Source organism: Gorilla gorilla, chromosome 9, assembly GCF_029281585.2.
Source record: "Gorilla gorilla gorilla isolate KB3781 chromosome 9, NHGRI_mGorGor1-v2.1_pri, whole genome shotgun sequence".
NCBI classification, from domain to species: Eukaryota; Metazoa; Chordata; class Mammalia; order Primates; family Hominidae; genus Gorilla; species Gorilla gorilla.
Window position 1 is genome coordinate 113,622,909 of NC_073233.2, and position 23,578 is coordinate 113,646,486.

At 34.7% G+C, this 23,578-nt stretch overlaps 1 protein-coding gene across 9 annotated transcripts in view; it reads left to right on the forward strand.

Moving 5' to 3' along the window:
• The window catches only part of GRIA4 (glutamate ionotropic receptor AMPA type subunit 4), a 377,201-nt gene that overhangs the window by 127,480 nt on the left and 226,143 nt on the right, over positions 1-23,578 (forward strand). For all 9 annotated transcript variants that reach the window (XM_055356277.2, XM_055356275.2, XM_055356276.2 and 6 more), the window contains one exon: positions 16,103-16,342. In XM_055356277.2, coding sequence (XP_055212252.1) covers positions 16,103-16,342 — 240 coding nt within the window. The remainder of the gene's footprint in view (positions 1-16,102; positions 16,343-23,578) is intronic.

Consider the following 23,578-nt stretch of genomic DNA (forward strand, 5'->3'; position numbering starts at 1 on the left):
ATTGTACCAAGCCATATTCTATTCTACTATTACAATTTCCTAAAACCCAAAGCACTTACTGCTTTCATCACACACAAACACACACGCAGAAGCAGTAAGAGAAAATTATTAATAGTATAATTTCAGTAATAAATCATGGTTTAATATCATAGGGAATTAAACAGCATTTTTATTGGATAGCATTCTATTCTGTAATATTCTAATAACATAATGAAGGCGTAAGGAGCTTTATAAATCAGAATTGATTTAACTTTGAAATCGCTGGAAATGGTTCTGAGAACTCAAAAAGCTGTATACTTGTATAACTTTAACAAGTAACTGGAGTAGTTGATTATTTATGTTTCGTGTTGTCCTTCTTGTTGTACAGCCCAAATGTTTGAAAATTGTTTTTGAAATTTGAATACAGCCAAAAAATAACAACACACAATTAAATTGGCTGCTTTATGTCTTTTTACTAACATTTGACTAGTTCAATTATTATATTCTAGAAGGGGAAGAAATTGTTTTTACATGTGAATATTAACCATGAAAAAGTTTAATATTTCCATCTAGCCATGGTTAGCTGTAAATTCTGTTCCAGGATTTTTTGCAGGGGACTTTAGTAAGGGACAACTACAAAAATAAAAGAAAAAAAATGTATTGAAACATCGGTTACTGCAATCTTATTGTTCTGAGTTATATATGTGTTTGTCCTTTTTAAATTGACGGCAAAAACTCAGTTTGCTTTAAGAAGTGGCTTCTTAAGAAGAAACCAGTTTTCCGTAATCCCTTAAGACCTACTCCTGTTTCCATGAAGTATAAGTATTCTTAGAGTGCCTCTTCCAGTAGCAATAAAGGTATAATGGTCAAAATCCCTTCAGCAGAGCAGGATGGAAGAAGTACTTAGCCAGTGATTTTCTTTTCAAGTGGTGGAATGAAATGAACATGAACTTTGGAAGCAGATGTAGGTTACAAAATTATTGTTCTTTCACCACTTAGATGTATAAACTCATATGAGTTGCATAAATTCACCAAATTTCATCTTTCAAAAAGAAAAGGGAAAACAAGAATACCTCCCTATAAGAATGTCATGAAGTTTAAAGGAGATAAAGAATATAAAATGACTACTACAGAGTCTCACACACCATGGGTATATAATAAGTTCCCCCGCCCACCCCCCTGCCCTGTTCGCTTTCCCCAGCTAACTGCCTGGATCCCTCCCTCTCATGCTTAAGACATGGCATTAGAATACTTGGATAGGTATCCTTGGTCTCAAGTACAGAGCAGGCAGTCTCATTTAATGAGTGGAAGCGAATTTAATGTGTAAGTGAATTCCAGATAAGTTGCATGTAAATTAACTTCGGTAACTTGTGTCATCTTCAATACAATGAGGAATTATTCATTCTGTAGATTAATTGGGCTAAATATCTTCATGAATCTCAAATACCTTTCACATATGACCTCTTGTTTGCCTCCATTCACTAGGTTGTTCACTTAGCAAATATTTATTGCCCACGAACTATGTGCCAAGGTTAGGCTGAATGCTGGAGCAGAAAAAAAAAAAAAAAAGAATGGTAATTAAAGCAGCCACAGTTCTTGCTACCACAGAGTTATGTGGAGTGGTAAAAACATACATTAAACAAATGTCACCAAATTCTGGATCCAAAATAAGTGATGACACTTCAGTTATTCAGGAAGTGTAATACTCATGAGAATAGTTGTTTCTAAAACCCACTCAAATATCTGCCCAAATATTATTCCATTCCATTTTTAATTGCTGTTACCCACTTCCAAAATGCATTTAAATGATTTTCAGGAAGACAGCTGTGTCTCCTCCAATGACGGAATGCTTTCAACCCATTATTTAGACCCTTGAAAAAGTGTTTCTCTGGCATAAAAAGAATATTACTGTAATTATGTGACTCAGTTATATAGTACAAAATATAGATGATGAATCAAACGTTTCCATTAAGGGATCACTTAAAGGTAAAAATATATTCTAAATCCTTGAATGCTAAACAGTAAATCACTGGGTGCCTCTTTCTCTATACTTTGTTTCTTCATAATTGGAAGTTGACAAGTAAAAAAACAAAACAAAACAAAACAAAAACAAATGCACCTGTTTTGATTTAGATGCCTTTTAGAAATTTCTTTCTTCTTTTTCTCTCACCTTCCTTCTTTCCAAAAGCTCACTTATTGTAGCCCTTACGGTTATAGATTAGTAGTATAAAAGAGTGATGTGATCTTTGCAGCACCCAAATTACTGCCAAGGAAGCCGTCTTTACACTGAATGGAATCTTGCTCCTCATGCTGAGTATTGCAAATAGCCTTCTGCTTATTCCTTTGTAGGCCTTGGAAGCAAAGTGAGCCATGTGTTTCCATTATGATGGCCTGACTCCGGAAAGAAATGTGCAAACAAGCCTGTATATTTTTACTGAGCTCTCAATTAGTTTAATTTAGAATTGAAATGTGCTTTTTAGCTGAGATGTCATAAAACTAAAGAGAAGCATGTGCAGGACTTGCTTGTACAAGTGCATGTACAAGTGCAGCCCATGATTATATCTCATTGTGATCTTTGATGGTGCTGTCCAGAAGCAGCTTCAGAGAAGACATCTGAAACACTGAAAGTACTTAATTGGTATATAATTAAAGTGAAATATTTTTGTGTAATTTGCATTTCAACTTGTCATTTATGGTGATTAGCTTCAGTAACTTTATGTACTGTAGCTAACCACTATTCAGAATTCTAAGAAAATTAGCATTTACATATTAATAACCTATGATAATGCCTTAAGGGTATAAATTAATGAATTCTGGGCCCAGCATGCCTATCCACCATCTGATTGAGCCTTTTCAAATCTGAACACGAGGAGCTTATCATTTTAACATCATATAATTACAGAAAAAGGAATTTCTTGCCTGACTTTGTAAAGTTTTCAAATAAACTGTCAGTATTTTAAGAGAAATTATTTTTTAATATCCAGAGGGCTAATAAGATTTATTTTAAAAGAAAGATAAATAGCAGCATTCTGAAAATCAACAGGTAAAAATTAAGTTAATATAGAATGAAAAACAAATATTCAGGACAGTCCAAGAGGCTGAGCAGTGAGAGTTTGGGAGAGGCTGCAAGACCTGAAATTAATTGTGTTTGACACTCAATTCTCGGCTCTACATTGCCAGATGCACTGACGACCTCATCACATTCTAGCTAGCAAAAATTAAATGTATGAAAATGACAACATAACATCACCCTGATAAAACAAAATAAAGAGGCATTTTATGTCAAGTGTAAAGGAGAATGTCTTAACTGAGTTAAGATTGTTAAACAATTAATATATAACTATGATTATAATTGGTTTCTTCACAAAGAGTCATTATACTTCTTTGTTTTAATAGCTGCCAATTTTCAAAAACTGAGCTTTAATTAAAAACTATTGGTGAGTTAACGCATGGTCAAAAGGGGAGGAAGATCCACTGCAGAAACAGAAACTTAACTGCCAGGGTCAACTCAGCAACCTGAAAGTAAGACTTTGGTGGCTTTCAGCCAGTCATTCCACACTCTCGCAGTCTCTCTTCCTTTCTTATTTCTTTTGCCATAAACCATGATATCATTCATTCTGCAAATATTAATTGAACACTTTCCATGTGCCAATTTTAGGGGCTAGGGATATGTCAGTGAAAAACAATCCAGTTACTTCTTCTTGTGGAACGTGTATTCTCCTACATAAAAGACGTAAATAAGCAATCAAATAAATAAGATAATTTCAAATAGTGGTAAGAGCTATGAAGAAAATAACTATAGTAAGGAATGACTGCAGCTATGAGAGCCTCATGACAGAGAGGAGTCAGAAACGGTCTCCCTGAGGAGTGGACAGTTTTGTTGAGAAAAGACTGGTGAGAAGTCCAACTATATGTAGATCAGGTGAGAGCACCTACTGCAAAGGCCCCGAAGTGAGAGGAGAAGATAAGTTTAAATAGAAGAAAAAGGGAGAGTTTGGCTATGGTTAGTAAGCAGTGCAGTGTTAGGTGAGTTTAGTAAAGGCAAAAGTCATTGTGGCTTTTAGATCACATGGGTATCACTCCAAATATGATGAGAAGCCACTGGAATTTTAAGTAGGGATGAGATGCAGTCTATTTACATTCTCTGTTGAGAGGAGCATAATTAGGGAGGAAGAAAACTGGTAATAGGAAGAAGAGTTAGGAGACTTGAAGCTGACTGGGCAAAAAATGGCAGCATAATGGAGACAAAGGGAGTGAATGGATTTAGATATAGTTTAGATATTTTGGAGATAAAATGATCAAGATTTTCTCATGTGTTAGATGTGGAAATAAAAGGAAGATAAGAATCAAGAATATTTTCATAGATAGCCATGTTTTCTGTTGGAATGGCAGAAAATAGAGAAAAGGTTTTGGGGGGGAATGAAGGGTTCTGTTTTGACCCAGCTAAGTTTTAGGTGCAGAAGAGACAACCAAAGGGTGTGTCAAGGAAACTGTTGATATTTGAGTCTGAAGCTCACGGGAAAGAAAGGGACAATATGAAAATATTAACCATGGGAGCTTTGGAACATGAGTAATAGTTGAAGCTATAGAAATGGATTAGATGATCTAAAGAAACATTGTAGAAGAAGTGCTATTTCAATATTTTAAAATGGGTCAAGTGGGAAATGCAAGAGGTGGAAACATGGGATAAGCTGTCAGGTAAGAGGGAACTCCGGAAAGTATGCTTGTTGGGGAAGCCAAGAGAGGAGTGTGTTCCAAGAAGGGAAGTGGCAAAGTTCTAGAAATCAACTCCTCATAATTATTCCCTTTGGTCACCAGCCTTATCTGTGCCTGAAGAGTCATACATTTCTAAATTGTGGCCACTCCCAATTCACATTTTGAGGTCTGTCAATATTTATCCAATCATTTGTGTGTTTAATTTAGTTTTATTGTGTATGTTTAAGATATATAACATGATTTTTTGATACATAGTGAAATGGTTATTTACAGAACCAAGAATGGTTGTTACCAGGCACAGGAAGGAGGACAAAACGGGGAAAAGCAGGTCAAAGGGTACAAACTTGCAGTTATGTAGGATGAATAAGTCGTATGGCATGAGGACTATAGTTGATAATATTGTATTATATATTGAAAATATGCTGAGAGTAGATTTTAGGTGTGTTCATCATAAAAAAATTAATTCACTTTGCTTGTTTTGTTATTCATTCAGTAGGGTTTTATGGGGCATTTATCATGTGGCAGTTAGTGTGTTACATGTGTAGTATTGGACACAGCTGTAAATAAAATAAGCCTAGTTCCTTATCATAACAGTTTATAAGCTACTTCATGTGTTTTTGGTTAGTTTTTTCTCCAGCCTTCTGAAACAATTTGAAACTTGAACTACTTTAAAACCCCCTTTTCAAATATCACTGATTTGCAACCTTCCCTTGTAAATCAGTGCAACTATGGAGCTTTAAACCCCTACACATATCTTACCTAATCTTTGATTTATGAAATCTATGAAATGAGGTGTCTTCCCACCCATGCACCTGCACATCTCATTCAAGGCCAACCTTATATCTGTCCTTGACCCCATGTATTCTATCTTTCTGGAGCCTCATTTAATTAGTATCCCTTATCTCTTCTGTATCCTATCTTGCTCTCTACTGACTCCATTCCCTTAACTTGTAAACAAGCTCAAATTTCTCCTATCAAACATATGTATACACACACACATATATATACATGTGTGTATATATATACAAGTGTGGGTATATATATATGTGTGTGTGTGTATGTATATATATAGCCTCTCTTGATACCCTTTAAAGTCATATTCCTTTGCAGATACATTTAGCATTACATAATTACCAAAGCCCACATTTTATTGGTATCTAACACAGTTGTTACTGGAATGGTGAACCCAAAAAATCAGTTTTTTGTGTTCTGTCACCCAAGCTGGAGTGCAGTGGTGAGATCTCAGCTCACAGCAACCTCCACCTCCCGGGTTCAAGCGATTCTCCTGCCTAAGCCTCCTGAGTAGCTGGGATCACAGGCGTCTGCTGCCATATCTGGCTAATTTTTGTATTTTTAGTACAGACAGGGTTTCATCATGTTGGCCAGGCTGGTCTCGGACTCCTGGCCTCATGTGACCCACCCATCTCAGCCTCCCAAAGTTCTGGGATTACCGGCATGAGCCCTCAGATTTTTATGTTCTGTGTGCCTAAACTGGGTGCACATATAAGGCCTCCATTTTCTTATCACTATGTTTTTGTTCAAGCAGTTGGTGGGCATTTGTTTACCTAACATTTCTAGGTATCATTTATCCCTGAGGTATTTTAAATGTGATTTCATTCAAAAATAGAAGTACAGGCGCTGAAATCCCAAGGCATTTCTCTATTTCAGGGAGGTCATCTAGATGATTCAGCATATGCTTACACTACTTTAAAATAACCATTCAAATGTTAACAACAACTTGATAAAGTCTCCCAGACAACTCAGGGACTTCTAAAAATAAATCCTCAAACACAAACCTGAAAAATCCTTCTCTATATTGTTTGATACTTTTGAGCATTCATTTCTTGAAACATTCTACCTTCTCTGACTTCATCTGCCAGGTCTCCTATTCCTCCAATAATATCTGCTATTATTTTTGAAATGAATTGTTTTCCATATTTATATCATCAGACAAGAGGTTTTCACCGCATATTGTTCCTGTAGAATCTCATGTTGACTTTCACAGTAATTTCCTTCAAAATCTACACATTTAAACCATTTCTTCTTGCTCAACTTCATTTTCTTACATGCGACTACCAGCTAGACAACTGGGACCTCAAACTCAACATGTCCAAAATGGAATCCAGTGTTTTCTGTGTATTATAAAACTGTACTTCTCCCATAGTATCCAAGAAAAATCTTTCCAAGCTATCCAAGCTATCACCCAAGGTGATACCACCGCTATCCATTCATTCATTCAAGATACAAACAAGAAGTCATCTTTCTGTCTTCTTCTCCTCCCTCTTCTTCATCCTCCTCATTCAATAATTTATTAGATTCTGCCTATTTATCTCCTAAATACTTCCCAAATCTGACCTCTACATTGTATGCCTACCACATCTGCTTTAATTTACCCTTTTATGATCTCTTTCTTGGCCTACTACAATAGCCTACTTACTGGTTTGTATGTCTTTAGTTACTATTCTTCAGCCTAACTTCCACAGACAGGTAGGATTTCCTCCAGTCAGTCTTCCCTCCACTCCACCCTCTGAGAAGTACCTCTTCCCTGTGCCTCCCAATTCCCTCTGACTGTTCCTTATTATATTCACCATCTTGGATTATCAGTTTAGAGCCCTGTCTTGTCCACTAGACTGTGAAACTCATCTTAGTGGGAATACTATTTTGTATTTTCTTTGAAGTGTTTAACACAGTGACTGAAATAAACTAGGCAGTATATAAACATTTTTTAATAAAGGAATGAGTGGTAGTGTTAAATCCACCTTTTTTTTTGGCAGTGCATGCTTTCTACTAAAGAAGGAGAAAACACTAATAAGCACACTTTTGATACAACCTTAAACAATTTGCCCCAAACCAAGAAACAGTTATATTCATATCGAAAAATGCATAGATTAGTTATCCGAGTTCAGATATCTACAAGGCTAGGAAGTTAACATAAATACTTGAAGTATCATAGTAGTAGTAATACAGAGTGGTAAGGCTTGCAGTTTGCTGAGGAATACATACCTCACCTCAAAGCATTCATATTCAATTGGGGAAAAAATGTAGCTGTCAAATAAGGCTCATCTCCTCTAGACCCAGGACTTCAAGGTGGTGACCCCTGCTGCAAGATGTACTATAAAAACCTTTAGCTTCTGTTACCTTAGCTCAGAAAATGATGACACTTAGACAAATGCACCTTATACATCACATACAAATTGGATAATATTAAAGACAAGTCAAAGAGTTTTAGTAGCTTTTTCTTTTCCGTTCTGCTCTCTTCCCATTTCCCAGGGCCAGTGTAACCACATGTTATGTGTTACACTGTTAATTTAGGGTCAACTTTCTTATAGTGCTTCTAGTTTTTATTGATTCCTTCATAATAACATTTTCCAGCTGCAGGTTCCAATCATCTTTCTGTTTCTATGGATACAGTACATTTCAAAAAGGGAATAGGTAAACCTTTTAATACATGAAAAACATTTTTTAAGTCCTATGCTCTAATCTAGTGGACTAAATAAGAAGAAAATAGAAACTCTGAAGAGAGACTTTTGAAATGTTAGATAAATTTCTGTAATCTCTCTTTTCTTGTGCTAATAACTAACATTTTTTCCAAAATGTGAATAATAGTAATAAAATAATAATAACGATAGTGATAAATGAGGCTACATATGTTAAAATTCTTTATAAAGTTCTTTATGAAACATCTATGTTAAGTAATACGTTTGTTCGTATCACTGTTTGTTTTTAAATCTTCTGTCTAACTACTCTAACCCTTCTTGGTAGCAACAAGGGCTAGGAAGATTATTACTCAAGGCAGCAGACTTTCACAAAGCTAACAACTTGAGCCAGTTTGCCAAACTGGAGCAGGAGAATGTGTTTAGTTCTTGACTTTCCATCCATGTAGTAATGGCCACTTTGTAGAAGAGGTAAAGTGACAGAAAAATACAAAACATCTACCATATCTACACCAACTAGTCCAGAAGAAGAAGAAACACAGAAATGCAGTTCTAAGCCAACATACCCAGAACAATGCCATTAATTCACAATCCTCGTAAGTTTACCTCTATCTGTTGTACAAAGTTGTCTCAAATGACTTCTTAGTTTTATCTGTAAAATATAGTTTCTATCTAGTTCATATGTTGTTCTAGTTACCATTTACATTATTTGTGTTAGTAAAATATCACTAATATGAGGAGGACTTTCGTAATCAAGGCAGTCAGGAGTGGGACTTGTGGAGTTCAGTCTATATTAAGACTTTTGTCTTGCTTAGCCTGGTTTTAACCTTGTTCTTAGCTTATCTCACTGATGTGCTTAAGAATGTAAACATTTTGTAGCCTCCTCTATTTTAGCTTGCCTGCTTCTCCTCAATGTTCTGCTGACTATTCTTTTTCCTACGAATTTACTGACTCAACACATCCTATTTCTGTAACTAAAATTAATACATTCCCTCTTCCAATATTAGTAGAGATTTTTTATTAATACTACCCAACAATTATTGCTATAATTATAATATTTTCATAAACATTTATGCGATATGTTTGCTACATGTCTAATAATAAGTATATATGTGTGTTTGCATGCATGTGTGTGTGTGTGTATTGTAGGTAGGAAAAAGACAAGTAATTGTATTACAATATTATTACAGTATCCTAGTTATGAAGTAATAAATATTCTGAGACAATTACAATATATGAGATCATATAAAATGATACTATTCCTAAAAATATTATTGTGACTTTTTAGTTTACTTGTTCATTCAGAAAATATAGTCCTTAGGAATATTAGATAAGAATCTCAAGAAAATCATGGCTATTGTTAGAGATAGGCAACATCAAAAATAATTACAACAAATATTGTTATGAAAATTTAGGTTTGGTTTTTTTTTTTAGAAGTGCACAGAGTATTATGGCAAAAAAGAGGAAAGGTTGTTAATTCAGTTTAAAGGAATCAGGGAAAGTTTGCTGAAAATGAAATTTCTGCACTATCAGGATTGACAAGTCATAGAAAAGTTAAATATTGTAAGGGTTATGCCAAACATAAAGTTGGATAAAATTCTGACCTTAGACCACAGCATCTTACAAACAAAGGCAGCAAAGACCTCCAGTTCCATAGATTATGGATTCTATAACATTAGCATAATTATTAAGAACAATTAGGAGTATTAGATTTTTATAACTGATAACTTTTTCAAATGTATAATGAGTCTACAGGAAATTAAATAAAATATCAAAGGGACAGAACTAAGAAACAGAAAAATTTAGACAACAGGAGCAGGTACTGTAGCTTCCCTTGGGGAGGTTTACATGGGAAAGTGATTCTCAAGGCCTTGAACCAACAGTCGGCAAAAAGCTGGAAATGAGATCACCATACAAATGAAGATTCGTAAAGGCTACAGCATCAGTGAGAAAGTAGATGTAGGGAAAAAACATCTGTTCCCTGGCTCAAAGAGTAATCCTAAAAACTTCCTGGCTTCCCTTGAGTTCTACATAAAAAGTAACATACTCCCATAAGAATTTTGACGTATTTATCTGCTCTCAAGTGGACTTTCTGTTCAAATTTGTACTATCTGCAATTTCTAGGAACTCATAAATGTAGAAATTCACAGACACATGTACACACACAAATACAGGTACATCACTTACAAAAACATATTGGAATAATTGGGATAAGTAAATGCAAAAACACTTTGGAGAAATGTTTCTCCAAAACAGCCTTCTTAAATTCTCACAAATAGAGCTTTGCTGAAAATTAGTTCATGATTCAAAATTACAAAACAAATATGTTGACAATCCACTTTAAATACAAATTAGAATACACACAAAATAGTATCAAATTACCAAGGATTTTAGGCAATAGAAATATATGATAGAGGGAATGAAATGTTTAAGATGACTAAACACATGTGGAACTATAATACTGTAAACAGTAACACGTAAGACAGGAGGGCAATGTCAAAGTTAAAGTGCTTAAATGTCTATGTATTATTCAGATGGAGTATGGAGATATTTACTAAAATCAGAATTTTATGTCAAGTATGAATATAAAACAAGAGCAACAACTGAAAGAATAAATATAGAATATAGAAAATTAAGAAAAGTTGACAAACCTAGTAGATAGTTTACTATTGGGAGAGATGTGTATTAGTATAAACTTGTGGAAAGAAGTTTAGTGATATTGATCAAAACCAAAAAGATTCATGCCCCTTATTTTATAATTTCACTTCTAGCAATATATCCTAATGAATAACCAGATATACATGAAAATGGTTATTATAAGAGCATGTTATCACTGCCAAAAATTAAAAACAGCCAAAACGCTCAATATTAAGCTCAACCAAAATGCTCAATATTAAGAAATGAAAAAAATAAACTTTGACACATACTTCAAACAATATTTATTAATATACAGGTCTATAAAATATGTATTGAGTGCTTACTGTGGGTAGGCACACTCCTTAGTACTCCTAAGTACTGTACACATATATTTTACTTGGTAGTTATTATTGCATAACAAACCATCTCAAACTGAATGGCTTAGAATAACAATGATTTCTTCTGCTCATGATTTTACATTTGGGGCAAGACTTAATTTCTAGTTCATACAGCATTGGCTGCGACAGTTTAACCGAGGGCATTTTTAAGATTATTTATTCCTAGTGCTGTTAACTTTGTTCTGGCAGTCAGCTTGGAACTTAGTTATGGCTGAGGTATTGGTTCCTTTCTATGTGGGCCTCATTACGTCACCTGGGCTTCCTCACAGCATGGTGGCTGAGTAAAAAGGTTGTCTATCCCCAGAGAATGAGAATGGTATTCTCAAAAGTCACATAGAATCACTTTTGTGATTTTTTTTTTTTTTTTTGAGACGGAGTTTTGCTCTTATTGCCCAGGCTGGAGTGCAGTGGCCCGATCTCAACTCACTGCAACCTCCACCTCTCGGGTTCAAGCAATGATTCTCCTGCCTCAGCCTCCCGAGTAGCTGGGATTACAGGCATGTGCCACCACGCCCTGCTAATTTTTTTGTATTTTTATTAGAGACGGGGTTTCACCATGTTGGCCAGGATGGTCTCAACTTCCTGATCTCGTGATCTGCCCGCCTTGGCCTCCCAAAGTGCTGGGATTACAGGCATGAGCCACCACGCCCCGCCCCTAGAATCACTTTTGTGATACTTTAATAGTCAAGGCAGTCTCAAAGTCCAACCCAGGTTCAAGTGAGAGGAAAGACTCCAATTCTGAATGGGGAAGTAGCAAAGTTCTAGAAGATAATGTGAAAAAGGAAGAAAACCATTGCAACCATTTCCCAGAAAATTCACTGGGGCGCAGAAGAGGCAAAAGACAATTAGGTACATGAATCTGGAGTTCAAGAGAAACATTGGAAGTGGGTGGTACAGTTTGGGGGATCATGAGAACATAGATGGTAGTTAAAGCCACAGAATTGGATGATTTCACTCAGGAAATATATTTAGAATGAAAAGGCGGATCGAGAGAGAATTTTAAGGTGCACTAACTTTAAAGGAGCAGAGTAAGAAGTGTTCAAAGACACTAAGAAACGCCAAGAGAGAGCATAGTTGTGGTGTTAGGAATGCAAGGCAAAGAAGCATTTGAAAGAAATGTCCAAATGTGTCAAACATACCAGGGAATTCCAATAAGATAAAACCTAAACTCTAAGATTTAGGATGTAGTTAGTCGCTAGCAAAGTTGAAGAGACTAGTTTGGGTGGTTGGAAAATGCGGAAGCCTGATAGATGAATTGAAAAGAGTGTGAGCAGAAGACTCCTCAACTATATGGCTGTGAAACAGTAGAGAGATAGGAAGCATGAGGTCAGGAAAGTTCTTTGCTTTATAAAAGAAAAGAGTTGAGCTTGTTTAAAAGCAGTTAGAGGAACTTCTTAAGAGGTGGAAAACTGAAGATACAGGAGAAAGAGAAGGGCCATAGATGGAAGAAAGAACAGTGCTCTTCCTCACCATGCTGCAATGGTCAGTAAAATTCAGCACATCTCTTGGATCGATGTCCCATAACTTGAGAAACACTGAGCTAAGGCCGTGTCCTTTGATTTGTATGTGATATAGAACTACAAATCCTCACAAATTATATAATCATTTGACTTAGCGTGGCATCTGGAATGAAATTGGGAATGAACCTGATGAGAAGACATATTTAATTAGTTGACACAATCAGGTAAAAAATGGAGTAGTATCATGTGTTTATTGTATGTCTTTATTTATATAATACATAATCCAAGTGATCTTGTTAGTGAAACAGAACACAGAATATGCACTTAAAATTACGCCATTTCATCGAAAGTCTTATTCTGATTAGTGTTTATAACTTAAAATATAGAGCAATCTAATATCATTGCATGTATTTAGTGGCTAAGTATTAATTACCGTTTATTTTGCCATTTTATGAAAACATAAAAATTTACATTTTTCCCTTTTATGTATTCTGAACACATTCAATTCAGCTTAGTTTACTTTCATTAATTTATGTTTGAATTTATATAATCTAAGAAGTTTTATTGTTTGAATAATTATTTGTATGCTAAGCAACAATAGATGTCATAAGATTCAGCCAAGCAAAATTTTGATTCAAGAGTGTTTTCAAAGCTATATTATAATACTATATACGGAAATAACTGTATTTTAAAATTTGAATCATTGGACCAAATAAAATACTGCCCAAGGTATCATACCAACATAATAACATTGAATATTTGCCTGACAATCTATCCTCACACACACAAAACCCAATAACCCTCACTTGCTAAGCCTATGATCTAGACAAAATAGGAAAAAATAAATGTTTAAAAGAATAAGACTACAGCTGTAAATTTGCAAAGGGAAAGTAAAAATGCGAGTGACAGAATACATCAGAAGCAAATTTATCAGCCTGAGACTATAGTTTCAAAGTAAGTATATATGAATAGAGGAAGAATGACAGACAACTATGAAAAGGAGAATAAATAGAAATGTATGATGATGCAAATGAACGAAAGCAGATAGAAGACGATAAAATATCAGAAAATATTGTTTGTTGAGGTCCAGTATAATAAATTAAAATATTAAATAGTATAGTGAGTACCAGAATAGTGAAAAGTCATAATGATTACAATGAAAACAATATAATAGGAATAAAGAGTAGATGGACTTTATGTATAGTACAATTGTTGTTTTTGAACTTGAGCAGTGTAGTACACTTTGGACATAAAATTTTATACAGTCAGTTGTTCAATATTTAAAATAGATGAAAGCAGAAGTGCTCCTGGATTTTTGTGAGGGTGGAAGGGAAGGATACCAAGAAAAGGAGTCCAGCATTGCCCACCCAATGCTATCTCAGCAAAAGTCTTCATAAAAAGCTACATGAGTACTTCCATGGAATTTATGGGGTTCCTAGAAAAACATAATTTAGAAGCCAAAGCTTGAAAATCGTATGGTTTTCAAGTGGCATACTTTAAAAGATTATGTAAATATTCATTATATGCATAAGTTAAAGTACACGACTTGTAAATCCTGTTTATTTACATTTTCTAGAACAAGTATTAAAATTTATGTACAGTTTCAGCACCAAACTAAAAGCCAGGATCTTAGGTTTGAATTCTACAGCTCTTCAATTTATTTTTTTCAGTAGAGTGAAATAAAAATTAATTGAACCATATTATTTATCATGTAAAGCTTGAGAGTTGGCCCTCAGTTTGCAAGAAAATCAGTAGAACAAAAAATATGAAAATATGAAGGAGCTGAGTAACTCCAGGTTCTACTGGTGTTAAATGTGGACCACTTACATACTTGCATCCAAAGCCTTGGTGGAACATTTACAGATTAGGGTCTGATGCAGCAACTTGATTTATTAGATCACTTAAGTTATAAGAATTGAATTAAGTTAAACTTAAGATGCCTGAAGCTTAAATTAGAATCTTCCTTATATCTTGCAAGAAAATTACAGCCAGTCACATTGTCAGAGCAAGACTTCCATGTTGGTCAGTCTTCTCAGAAGATCAAATTCTAGTTCCTTGGTGAGCATAGAATTAGTTGATGGTTCTTCTTTGATAGAATTTCTTTATAAACCCTAATATAATATCTATCAAAATAAATGGTATTTCTATTTAGAATCTGAATACCTCCTTTCTTGGTTTTGAATCAACTGTAGTATTTTATTCACTAAGACTTTTATTCTCTCATTAAAAAGTAAAACTAACAACATAAATGCACATAGAAAATTGTGTTAAAATCTGCCTCTTATTAATCATCTTCTGTCTTCATAGCATAGCACCTTTACATAATTTCATTTAATTCTTGCCATATTATGTATTCATAGCTAATACAAGTAAGATTAGTAACTAAAATCAGAAAACATAAAAATTTTATAGACCTAAACCCTTCTTAATCTAGCTACATAAGCCAAGAAGAAATAGGACTGTTAGCCATACATGATAAACCACAAGAATTTGGAATCCAAATAGATTTTCTTTATGGTACCTCCTTTGCAAGCTTCTGTCCCTTAAAATATAAACTGGAAAAAGTCACACCAATTTGGACCAGAAATCAGTTATGTTAAAAGAGTGATAAAAATGTGATTGGAAAAGAATTTTGAGAAGAATCTTTTTCTATTTATGATGTTGCTTCATGGTTTTTGTAGCAACTGGGAGCATGGACCAAGAAAGGCAAGATGAGGCCGTGTACCTGTTTCTCTGGGGTCGTCTTGCTTTATTTGGCTTGCTTCTGTTAGGTTTTGGAATTGGTTTGTCTTTGCTTTTCGGCCCGCCTACAACGTGCGCAGCTGGCCCCAATTCATTAAGCCTCTCAGATATGCCAAGAATGACTTCCTAGCAGCCTAACGTCTGTTTTCAAACATGATTCAAGGAGACTCTAAGATTGTGATTAAAATGAAATTGCCACAGCAAGCAAACAAAAAGTAACAATTTAGGCGGAGTGAAAACTATAATCCAATTCAAGAATAGAAAATATATGCTTATAGTTTAGGCAGGAGGGCAAAAGGTATTATAAATGTTCCTTCAATTAATACTCAAAAATTTCAAGCGTATATAATTGTATGTTTGCATGTAGAAAAAAATACAGAAAATAATTTTGGACTTGTCACACCTAAAGTTCTCTAGCATAGGATTTGCCACATTATTATGGAAGGCCATATTTTTTTTATTTTAGTCAAATTTCCCTTTAATTCAGTTGGCTTCTTAATGCAGAATTTTAATTCAGACCAGCTTCACTCAATGTAAGGCTTTGAGTACAAGCTCAATAATTCATTAATTGATTGTGCAATTAATTGCACACTTCACTTATACTCTTTATCTTATATTCCTGACAGATCCAATGATTCAGTGATTTTTTATTTTTTTAATTTTCTAGAATGTAGACTTCAAAGTCAACAATTTGAGTGTGCTAATAGTTTGTGGTGTTTTCTTCCTCTTGTTTCAGTCTGTTCCCAGTATTCTAGAGGAGTATTTGCCATTTTTGGACTCTATGATAAGAGGTCGGTACATACCTTGACCTCATTCTGCAGCGCCTTACATATCTCCCTCATCACACCAAGTTTCCCTACTGAGGGGGAGAGCCAGTTTGTGCTGCAACTAAGACCTTCATTACGAGGAGCACTCTTGAGTTTGCTGGATCACTACGAATGGAACTGTTTTGTCTTCCTGTATGACACAGACAGGGGTAAGTCCAGTTTCTTCATCTATTAGAGCAAAACTCTAATTTTCAGTGTGAAATGGCCTTATATGACTTCGGTTTTTAGCAAATTGTTTGATCTCTAACATCACTAAAATCAGAAAATGGTTGATGTGTATTTTTATCTTGACTCTGGGGAAAAATTTCTAATTAAACGAGTTTCCGATTCACAAGGTTACTCCTGAGCAAACCATGCTCTGTAACTTCATTGAAATTAAGATAACTATGTGAATAAGAAAAACAAACCAAAGTGCTTTTCCTGCTCTCACACAACAATCAACAAAAAATAGTTCTGTGACCTCTGGTCACCAACATGTGTGGAGGTTATTCCCATATGCCAGCTAAGCGACCCTCCAGAGCACACATGTACTTCCATTCAATCCTGACATTATCTACCCAGAGTTACGTAGCATCAGATCCTACAGGTTGAAGGCTCAGTCCCCCACAAGACTGAACATCACTTCGGAAGCCAACCAGCTATAAATTGGGGTTCCCGTGACCTTTCTCCTTGGGTTCAATTGATTTGCAAGAGCAGATCTCAGTGCTCAGGAAAAACACTTTACTTTCATTTCCTCCTTCATATAAAGGATATTACAGAGGATACAGATGAACAGACAAATAGAAGAAATGGATGGGAAGAGGTGTGGGAAAGGAATGTGGGGCTTCCATGCCCTTCCCAGGTGAGCCACCCTCCAGGAATCTCCTCATGTTCAGCCATCCGGAAGCCCTCCTACCTCTGTCCTTTGGGTTTTTATGAAAGCTACGTTATGTAGGCATAATTGATTACATCATTGGCCATTAACCAACTTAACTTTCATGTCCCTCTTTCTCCCCAGAGGTTGGTGTATGGGGCTAAAAGTCCCAACCCTCTGATCCTGCCTTCGTCTTTTGGTAACAAGCTCCCATTTGGGAGCTATCTAAGGACCCCCAACCACCAGTTATCTCATTAGCACACTAGAGACAATCTTCTGTCCCTAGAAATTCCAGGGGGTTTAGTAATAGTAAGTCAGGAAACAAAGAGGAAGACCATATACATATATCATAATAACTACTTTTTAAAAAATTTCTGTGGTATTTCAGGTTCAGTTGTAACATAAATATGTTACTTTACTTCAAAGGCAAATGAGTTAATGTTTTGGAACATATTAAAATAATTGAGCCATAACACTGAGTTTGAAATACAAAACTCTAAGTGAGTAATTGAAGGGCCATGATGATGATAGAGGTTTGGCAATAAGACTTCTGCTTACTGGCAACCTTTCACTTTACCAGTTTTGAAAGATTAATAAGTGATCCCATGTCACCTGTGCGTGGGAGAGACAAGGTGAATAACTCATATATTGCATTATTAACAATCCATACATTTTGTTCAATGGTTGATATAGCTTTATTTTTCAGCGGGAGGAACAACTTAAGGAGTTGCCATGCATGTTTTCCAATTCTGTTTTTTATTTAGTCACTAGAATCATAGCAACATATTATATTTAAAAATAAGCATTAGGGGATCATCTGTGGATTCTGTCTTCAGTCCTTTTTTCCTTAAGGTTTAAGAGTTATGAAAAGATAAGAAGTTAAAATAAAGGTTGTAATAGGCAGTATTTTAGGAATATTCTTGAATGGAATTCTATCTATGAAATGAGTAAGGGTAATAAATAGCCTTTTCTATCTATGAAATGAGTAAGGATAATAAATATCCTTAAATCCTTTCAAAATATTTTTTTCAAACTTTTGAAGATAAAATCCACCTTCCAGAATCCAAAGTATAATTTCCTGTTTTCAAAGATGAAAACCCATTAAATGAATTCAGCTTTATTACTAAAATTTACAGTTTTAATTAGATGCGAATGGTGTCATTTAAGATGTCATACCACTGGTGTTTCTAGTACATCATTTCTATTGGTATTCTTGGTAAATTTCCCTTACAGAAACAAGCTCAGCAAATTTAATATCATCATCATATTTTCTATGAGTTTGCAGCATACTTTAATTCTCATTTGGAAATATGGGAATCTACTTATATTGCCTACTATTATTTGTTATTAGTTAACAATCTAAAGCATCCTAGGGGATGAATTACATATTAGAAAAAAACATCACTGTTCATTTCTAACTGTTGGAAAAATCGTTAAGCAACAGGTCACTGAAAATTGAATCACAATGTCAATAAATATATGTCAGGGTGTAGATGAGATGTTGCTACCTGTGATTCATTATGACATAGCTTAGTTCTCCACCTTGGGCAGAAGATGCTTATTTTACAACTTGTTCTCATGGAAATACCAGTGGAACCTGTGTCTCACTTTTTCCTTATCTCCCTATATAAATCCATCTCTGGCAAGGAGAGGGTTGTAGGTGTAATTCATGTATTGGTGGGGACACAGAACAGGGATTAAGGTGGCACTTTGCATTTCTATCCACTTATTCTTTCCAAGGTCCTTCCTCCTGCATAGCAAGTCAGATGCTCCAACCTTGAGTCATTCCCATTACCGCATACCACGAGATCTCTCTACTATAAGCAGGCATATATTTGGTTATTTAAAGACTCTTTGTCTCATTAACTTTCTGCCTGCAGAGTCTTAAACTCATCATGGTACCGCCATGACTTTTCTAATAGTGGTGTCTTATAAGCCTTTAACCTACTTACTGGCTTGCTGCCCAAAGCCCACTTTTTGCATCTAGTCATCCTAGAATTTAACTGTTCTGCTTCTAACCAGTTGACGCAATTTCTAGAATTTCTTAGTTCTCTTCGATTGTTGCTTCAGAATGAATAACTAGTTCTTAGCATTGTCTCTTATAGTAATTATCCAACTCAACTTCAAAACAGACGTCTTTATTTCAAGAAGTAATTGCCCGAACAAAAAATAACATGTCAGGAAAATGGCTGTTTCTTGATGTTCAGATGGCTTTCCTTGCCATGATACATCATGTTTCCCAACATTCTTGATCTTAAGTACTGCCAAAGCAGAAGAAAAAATTTTTTTCTCCCTTAGAAATTGTCATGCTCATTTTATAAGTTTAAGATCATAACCCTATTTATTTCCTCTTAGATACTGTGCTTATAATCATGTATCACTCTCACCAAATGAGGTATGAACAGATGATTAACTCATGATACACATAGTCAGCCAAGAGTAATTCACATTTTCATATCATAAAGAGAAAAAAAGAAGACTTCAAATAACTACACACATCAACATTAAAATCAAAATATTTTAAAAATAATATACAAAATCCAAGTGTAAAGAGATAAGATAGTAAGTAAAATACTATCTTATTTCTTTTGGTACTTTTTGGTATATCTTGGTACTTTTCTTTCCTTCTGTGCTTTTATCATGAACTGATTACCCAAACATTTTTTTCCATTTTAAGTAACTGCCTTACTGACTGAATTTCTTTACCAACTGAAATAGAACATTATTTTCTGATGCATCATAAATCCATATTTTGGAATAAGATATTTTGTTGGGCCGCTCAGTCATTCTGATATCCTAATCCCGACAGTGCCAAAACACTCTCTCAAAATACAAGAGCTGACTCTACCATACCTTGGAGTAGTGTTTTTATGTTGAATTACGCCAATTAAAGGAATGATCCTCTATTTGCTATGTTAGAGGTCCTATGATCTGCTATTAATTAGCTGTATGAACTTGCCTATGTTGTACTTTTGGCTGTATCTGCTTTTAAATGCATTAACTGCATTATCTTTAAGATCTTTTCAAATTATCGTTAAGATTTCATTCAATTTTTTAATTCAAATATTCTGTTCATTACCTGGAAATGGTGAACAGAAACAGAAAGATAGCACATGGCATACCTGATCTTATCACAGGAAAACCTGCTTGTTTTCATTTGACTACCTCTCAAAGAAGAAAAAAAAAGCATTCATTCATTTATTTATTAATTTAACATTCAATAAATATTTATTTTTCAATTTGTATTGGACACCTTAATAGGTACTGAGAATTTAATGACGAGCAAGACACTACTGAAAATGAATGAACTTCGGTGCTATGACTTCATTAGAAAATAGCACACAAAACTCTATTTAACAACCAGAAACTTGCTTTTGATATATAGCTTACTATTTTAAAATTTTAATTTGGAACACAGCTGCTTTCCAAAAAGATCATTGCCTCTTTTGGGAAAAACAATTAGAAAACATCACTTAACTACAAACTTTAATAAGATATTTGAGTTGATAAATAAACTAGTCCCACCATACCCACACTGCCCAAGAGAACTTTCTGTGATGATGGAATTGTTCTGTAATCTGAGTTATCAAGTATGGTTATCTCTACCACATGAAGCTATTGCAGGTTTAAAATGTGACATACAACTGAGAAACTGAATTTTTAGTTTTATATAATTTTAATAAATTTAAATTTAAATGGCCACATTTGGCTCATGGCTACCATACTGGATGATATGACACATCTAACCACCAAGCTCATATGAAATAATACATTTCACTATGAGTGAAATTTTTAAATCTTTTATTGACTCATAATTTGCTACAGAAGAACCCTGCGCATAACACTTTTGCTAATAATTTTCACATGGCGTTGTGTATACGTTTACGTATCTTTTCTTCCCCCAGAATTGTGTTTCTCCAGTAATCACTGTTTCTTATTACATTCATACCTTTTTGTTGTCTAGCAAAGTAACCCCTGAGAGGCATGCTATGGATATCAATTGAATTAATGAATTAATCTAGTGAAGTGCTTGACAATAGGTATCAAACAATTTTAGGGCCTTAATAACTAATAATATAATTCATTTTTTATTAATGGTGTCATATTTTAATAGATCAAATAGCTAATAGAACAGCCAAAATGAAAAACTGACTGAGAGAGGTATTACTTGAATTAAAATGCAATTTTCTTATCACAAAAAAATGTTGAGCAGGCTGAAAGATAACATTTTTGATTTAGACCTAATTAAACAAAATATTTAGAAAATGTTTTAAAAATCAGTTTTTCTGGTAATAGAAAACCTTTATTTTTTTCAAACCGAATTAATATGATGTCAATTCCTTGAGTGAAAAAGACATCAATTTAAATATGTTTAACATAAGCAAAGGTTATTTTCCCACTTGAAATAAAGGAGTATATTTTTTACCTGTGTGTATTGTCCAGATTTTTAAATGTTTATGATGTGTTTATGGCCATTCCTAACACTCCAGGTAACAAGGTGAATTTATGATTGAGGGAGAGATGAGCAGAATACTAACATTTCTTAAATTTCTAGTGATCATTGCTGGTATTTTTCAAAGCTGTTATGAGGGCCAGCAATTTTGATCTCATGTCCAGAGTCTGCAATGGCTGACAATGACCTTGTTTTACATAATCCTAACTCTCTTTAATGCTTAATATTCAATGTTTTGCTCACATTACTGCTATGGAAGCTTGTGGTATTATTTTAGAGGTTCCTAAATATCTTGTATCCAATATCTCAATAAATTTTGTAATATTATGTAAATTGTTCCTAGGAGAGATATATTTGGCAAAGCATAGGGCAGAAAATTTTCCTTTGGCTTGTTTCCTTTGGTCTGTTTTGTTTCTTGTTAGCATTTTTTTTTACAAAACTATATTCTACATATTGCATAACATATTTTCAGAAACCTGGGGAACAATGTCCTGGGTGGTATAATACGCATATCCTGCTATTGCACGCTAACGCCAATGCAAGAGGTGATGAGGGGATGGAAAGAGTAGTATGTTTATGCAGGCGGAGAGATAGATCTTATTATTTTATTTCTACTCTTTGGGTTTTAGTGTATGTATGTCTTTTATTTTTAAAATGCCTTTAATCCTCTTGCAAAAAAAATGTTGAGATTCAGGAAACAGAAAAAGGAACAAATGAACAGTAAGAGGCATGAAACACCTTTAAATGACATGCCTTTTATTCCCTCTAAAATAAGTCTCTATAAATCACTCCAGGGAACTCTCCCACTTTCCTTTTGGGTTCTCAACTCCAATACTCTTCTCCTCCATTTTGTTATTGCATTGGAATAAGAAATATTCTTTTGTTCTTTCCCATTTTCTCCTTCTTTCTTAGGAACCTAGAGTAATGAGGAGCTAAGCAACATGATTTCAGGCTCACTGGGAACGTCCGTCCTTTTCTTTTACCAGATATGGATGCTATGATAGTTAATTTTATGTTTCACCTTGACTGAGCTAAGGGATGCCTAGATAGCTAGTAAAACATTATTTCTGAATGTGTCTGTGAGGTTGCCTCCAGCAGAGCTCAGCACTTGAAGTGGTAGACTGAGTAGAGCAGATAGTTCTTACTAGTGTAGGTGGGCATCAGCCAATCCATTGAAGGCCTAAATAGAACAAAAATTTGGTGGAAGGGTAAATTTGTTCTCTGTGCTTGAGCTGGATCATCCATCTTCTGCCCTTGGACATCGGTGCTCTTGATTCTCAGGCCTCTGGACTCGGACTGGTACTTATGCCATCCATCCTCTGAATTTCAGTCCTTAGGACTTGGACTAAGACGTCATTGCCTCCTCTGGTTCTCAGGCTTTCAGGCTTAGACTAAAATTTCACCACTGGTTCTCCTGATCCTACTGATTATTGGATTTCTCAGCCTCCATAATTGCATGAGCCAATTTCTTATAATAAATCTCTCTTTATGTATCTGTATATATTCTATTGCTTCTGTTTCTCTGGAGACTAATAAGATGCCTAAAAACCCTTAAACCCTAATTCATAAGTAATATAGGAGGATGACAGAGCAGATATCTCCAAGGAATAAGGCATATTGACATCAGTTCACAACGAATTAAAATTACAGATACCAACTGCTTTTTAAAAATGTCTTTCAGATAGAGGTGGAATTGAGAAGGTCAGGGGTAACTCTATACCTGTCAAGTGGATTGGGAGCCATCCAGAGAGAAGTGCTCTGTGTCTGGACTGCAGATCACAAGCACCTTTCTTTTCCTCATTTCTCCCCATCTCTGATTCCTAATTACCGCATTCCACCAACACAAATGTACCATTGATTTGACTACTTAAAATTCCCCTGGTTCATTTTTTCTTATTAAAAGCAAAATTAGAAACAATAGCAAAATAGTTAGTTTACATATAAATTTAGAAAAAGTAAGAATCTTTCAGGTTATAAGCTTGTATTATCCCAAGAAGAGATTTATCTTTAATATTTGACAGTACTAAACCCTGTTTTAATAACTCAGAAAAAAAAAACTTATGTCCTAACCAACGCCCC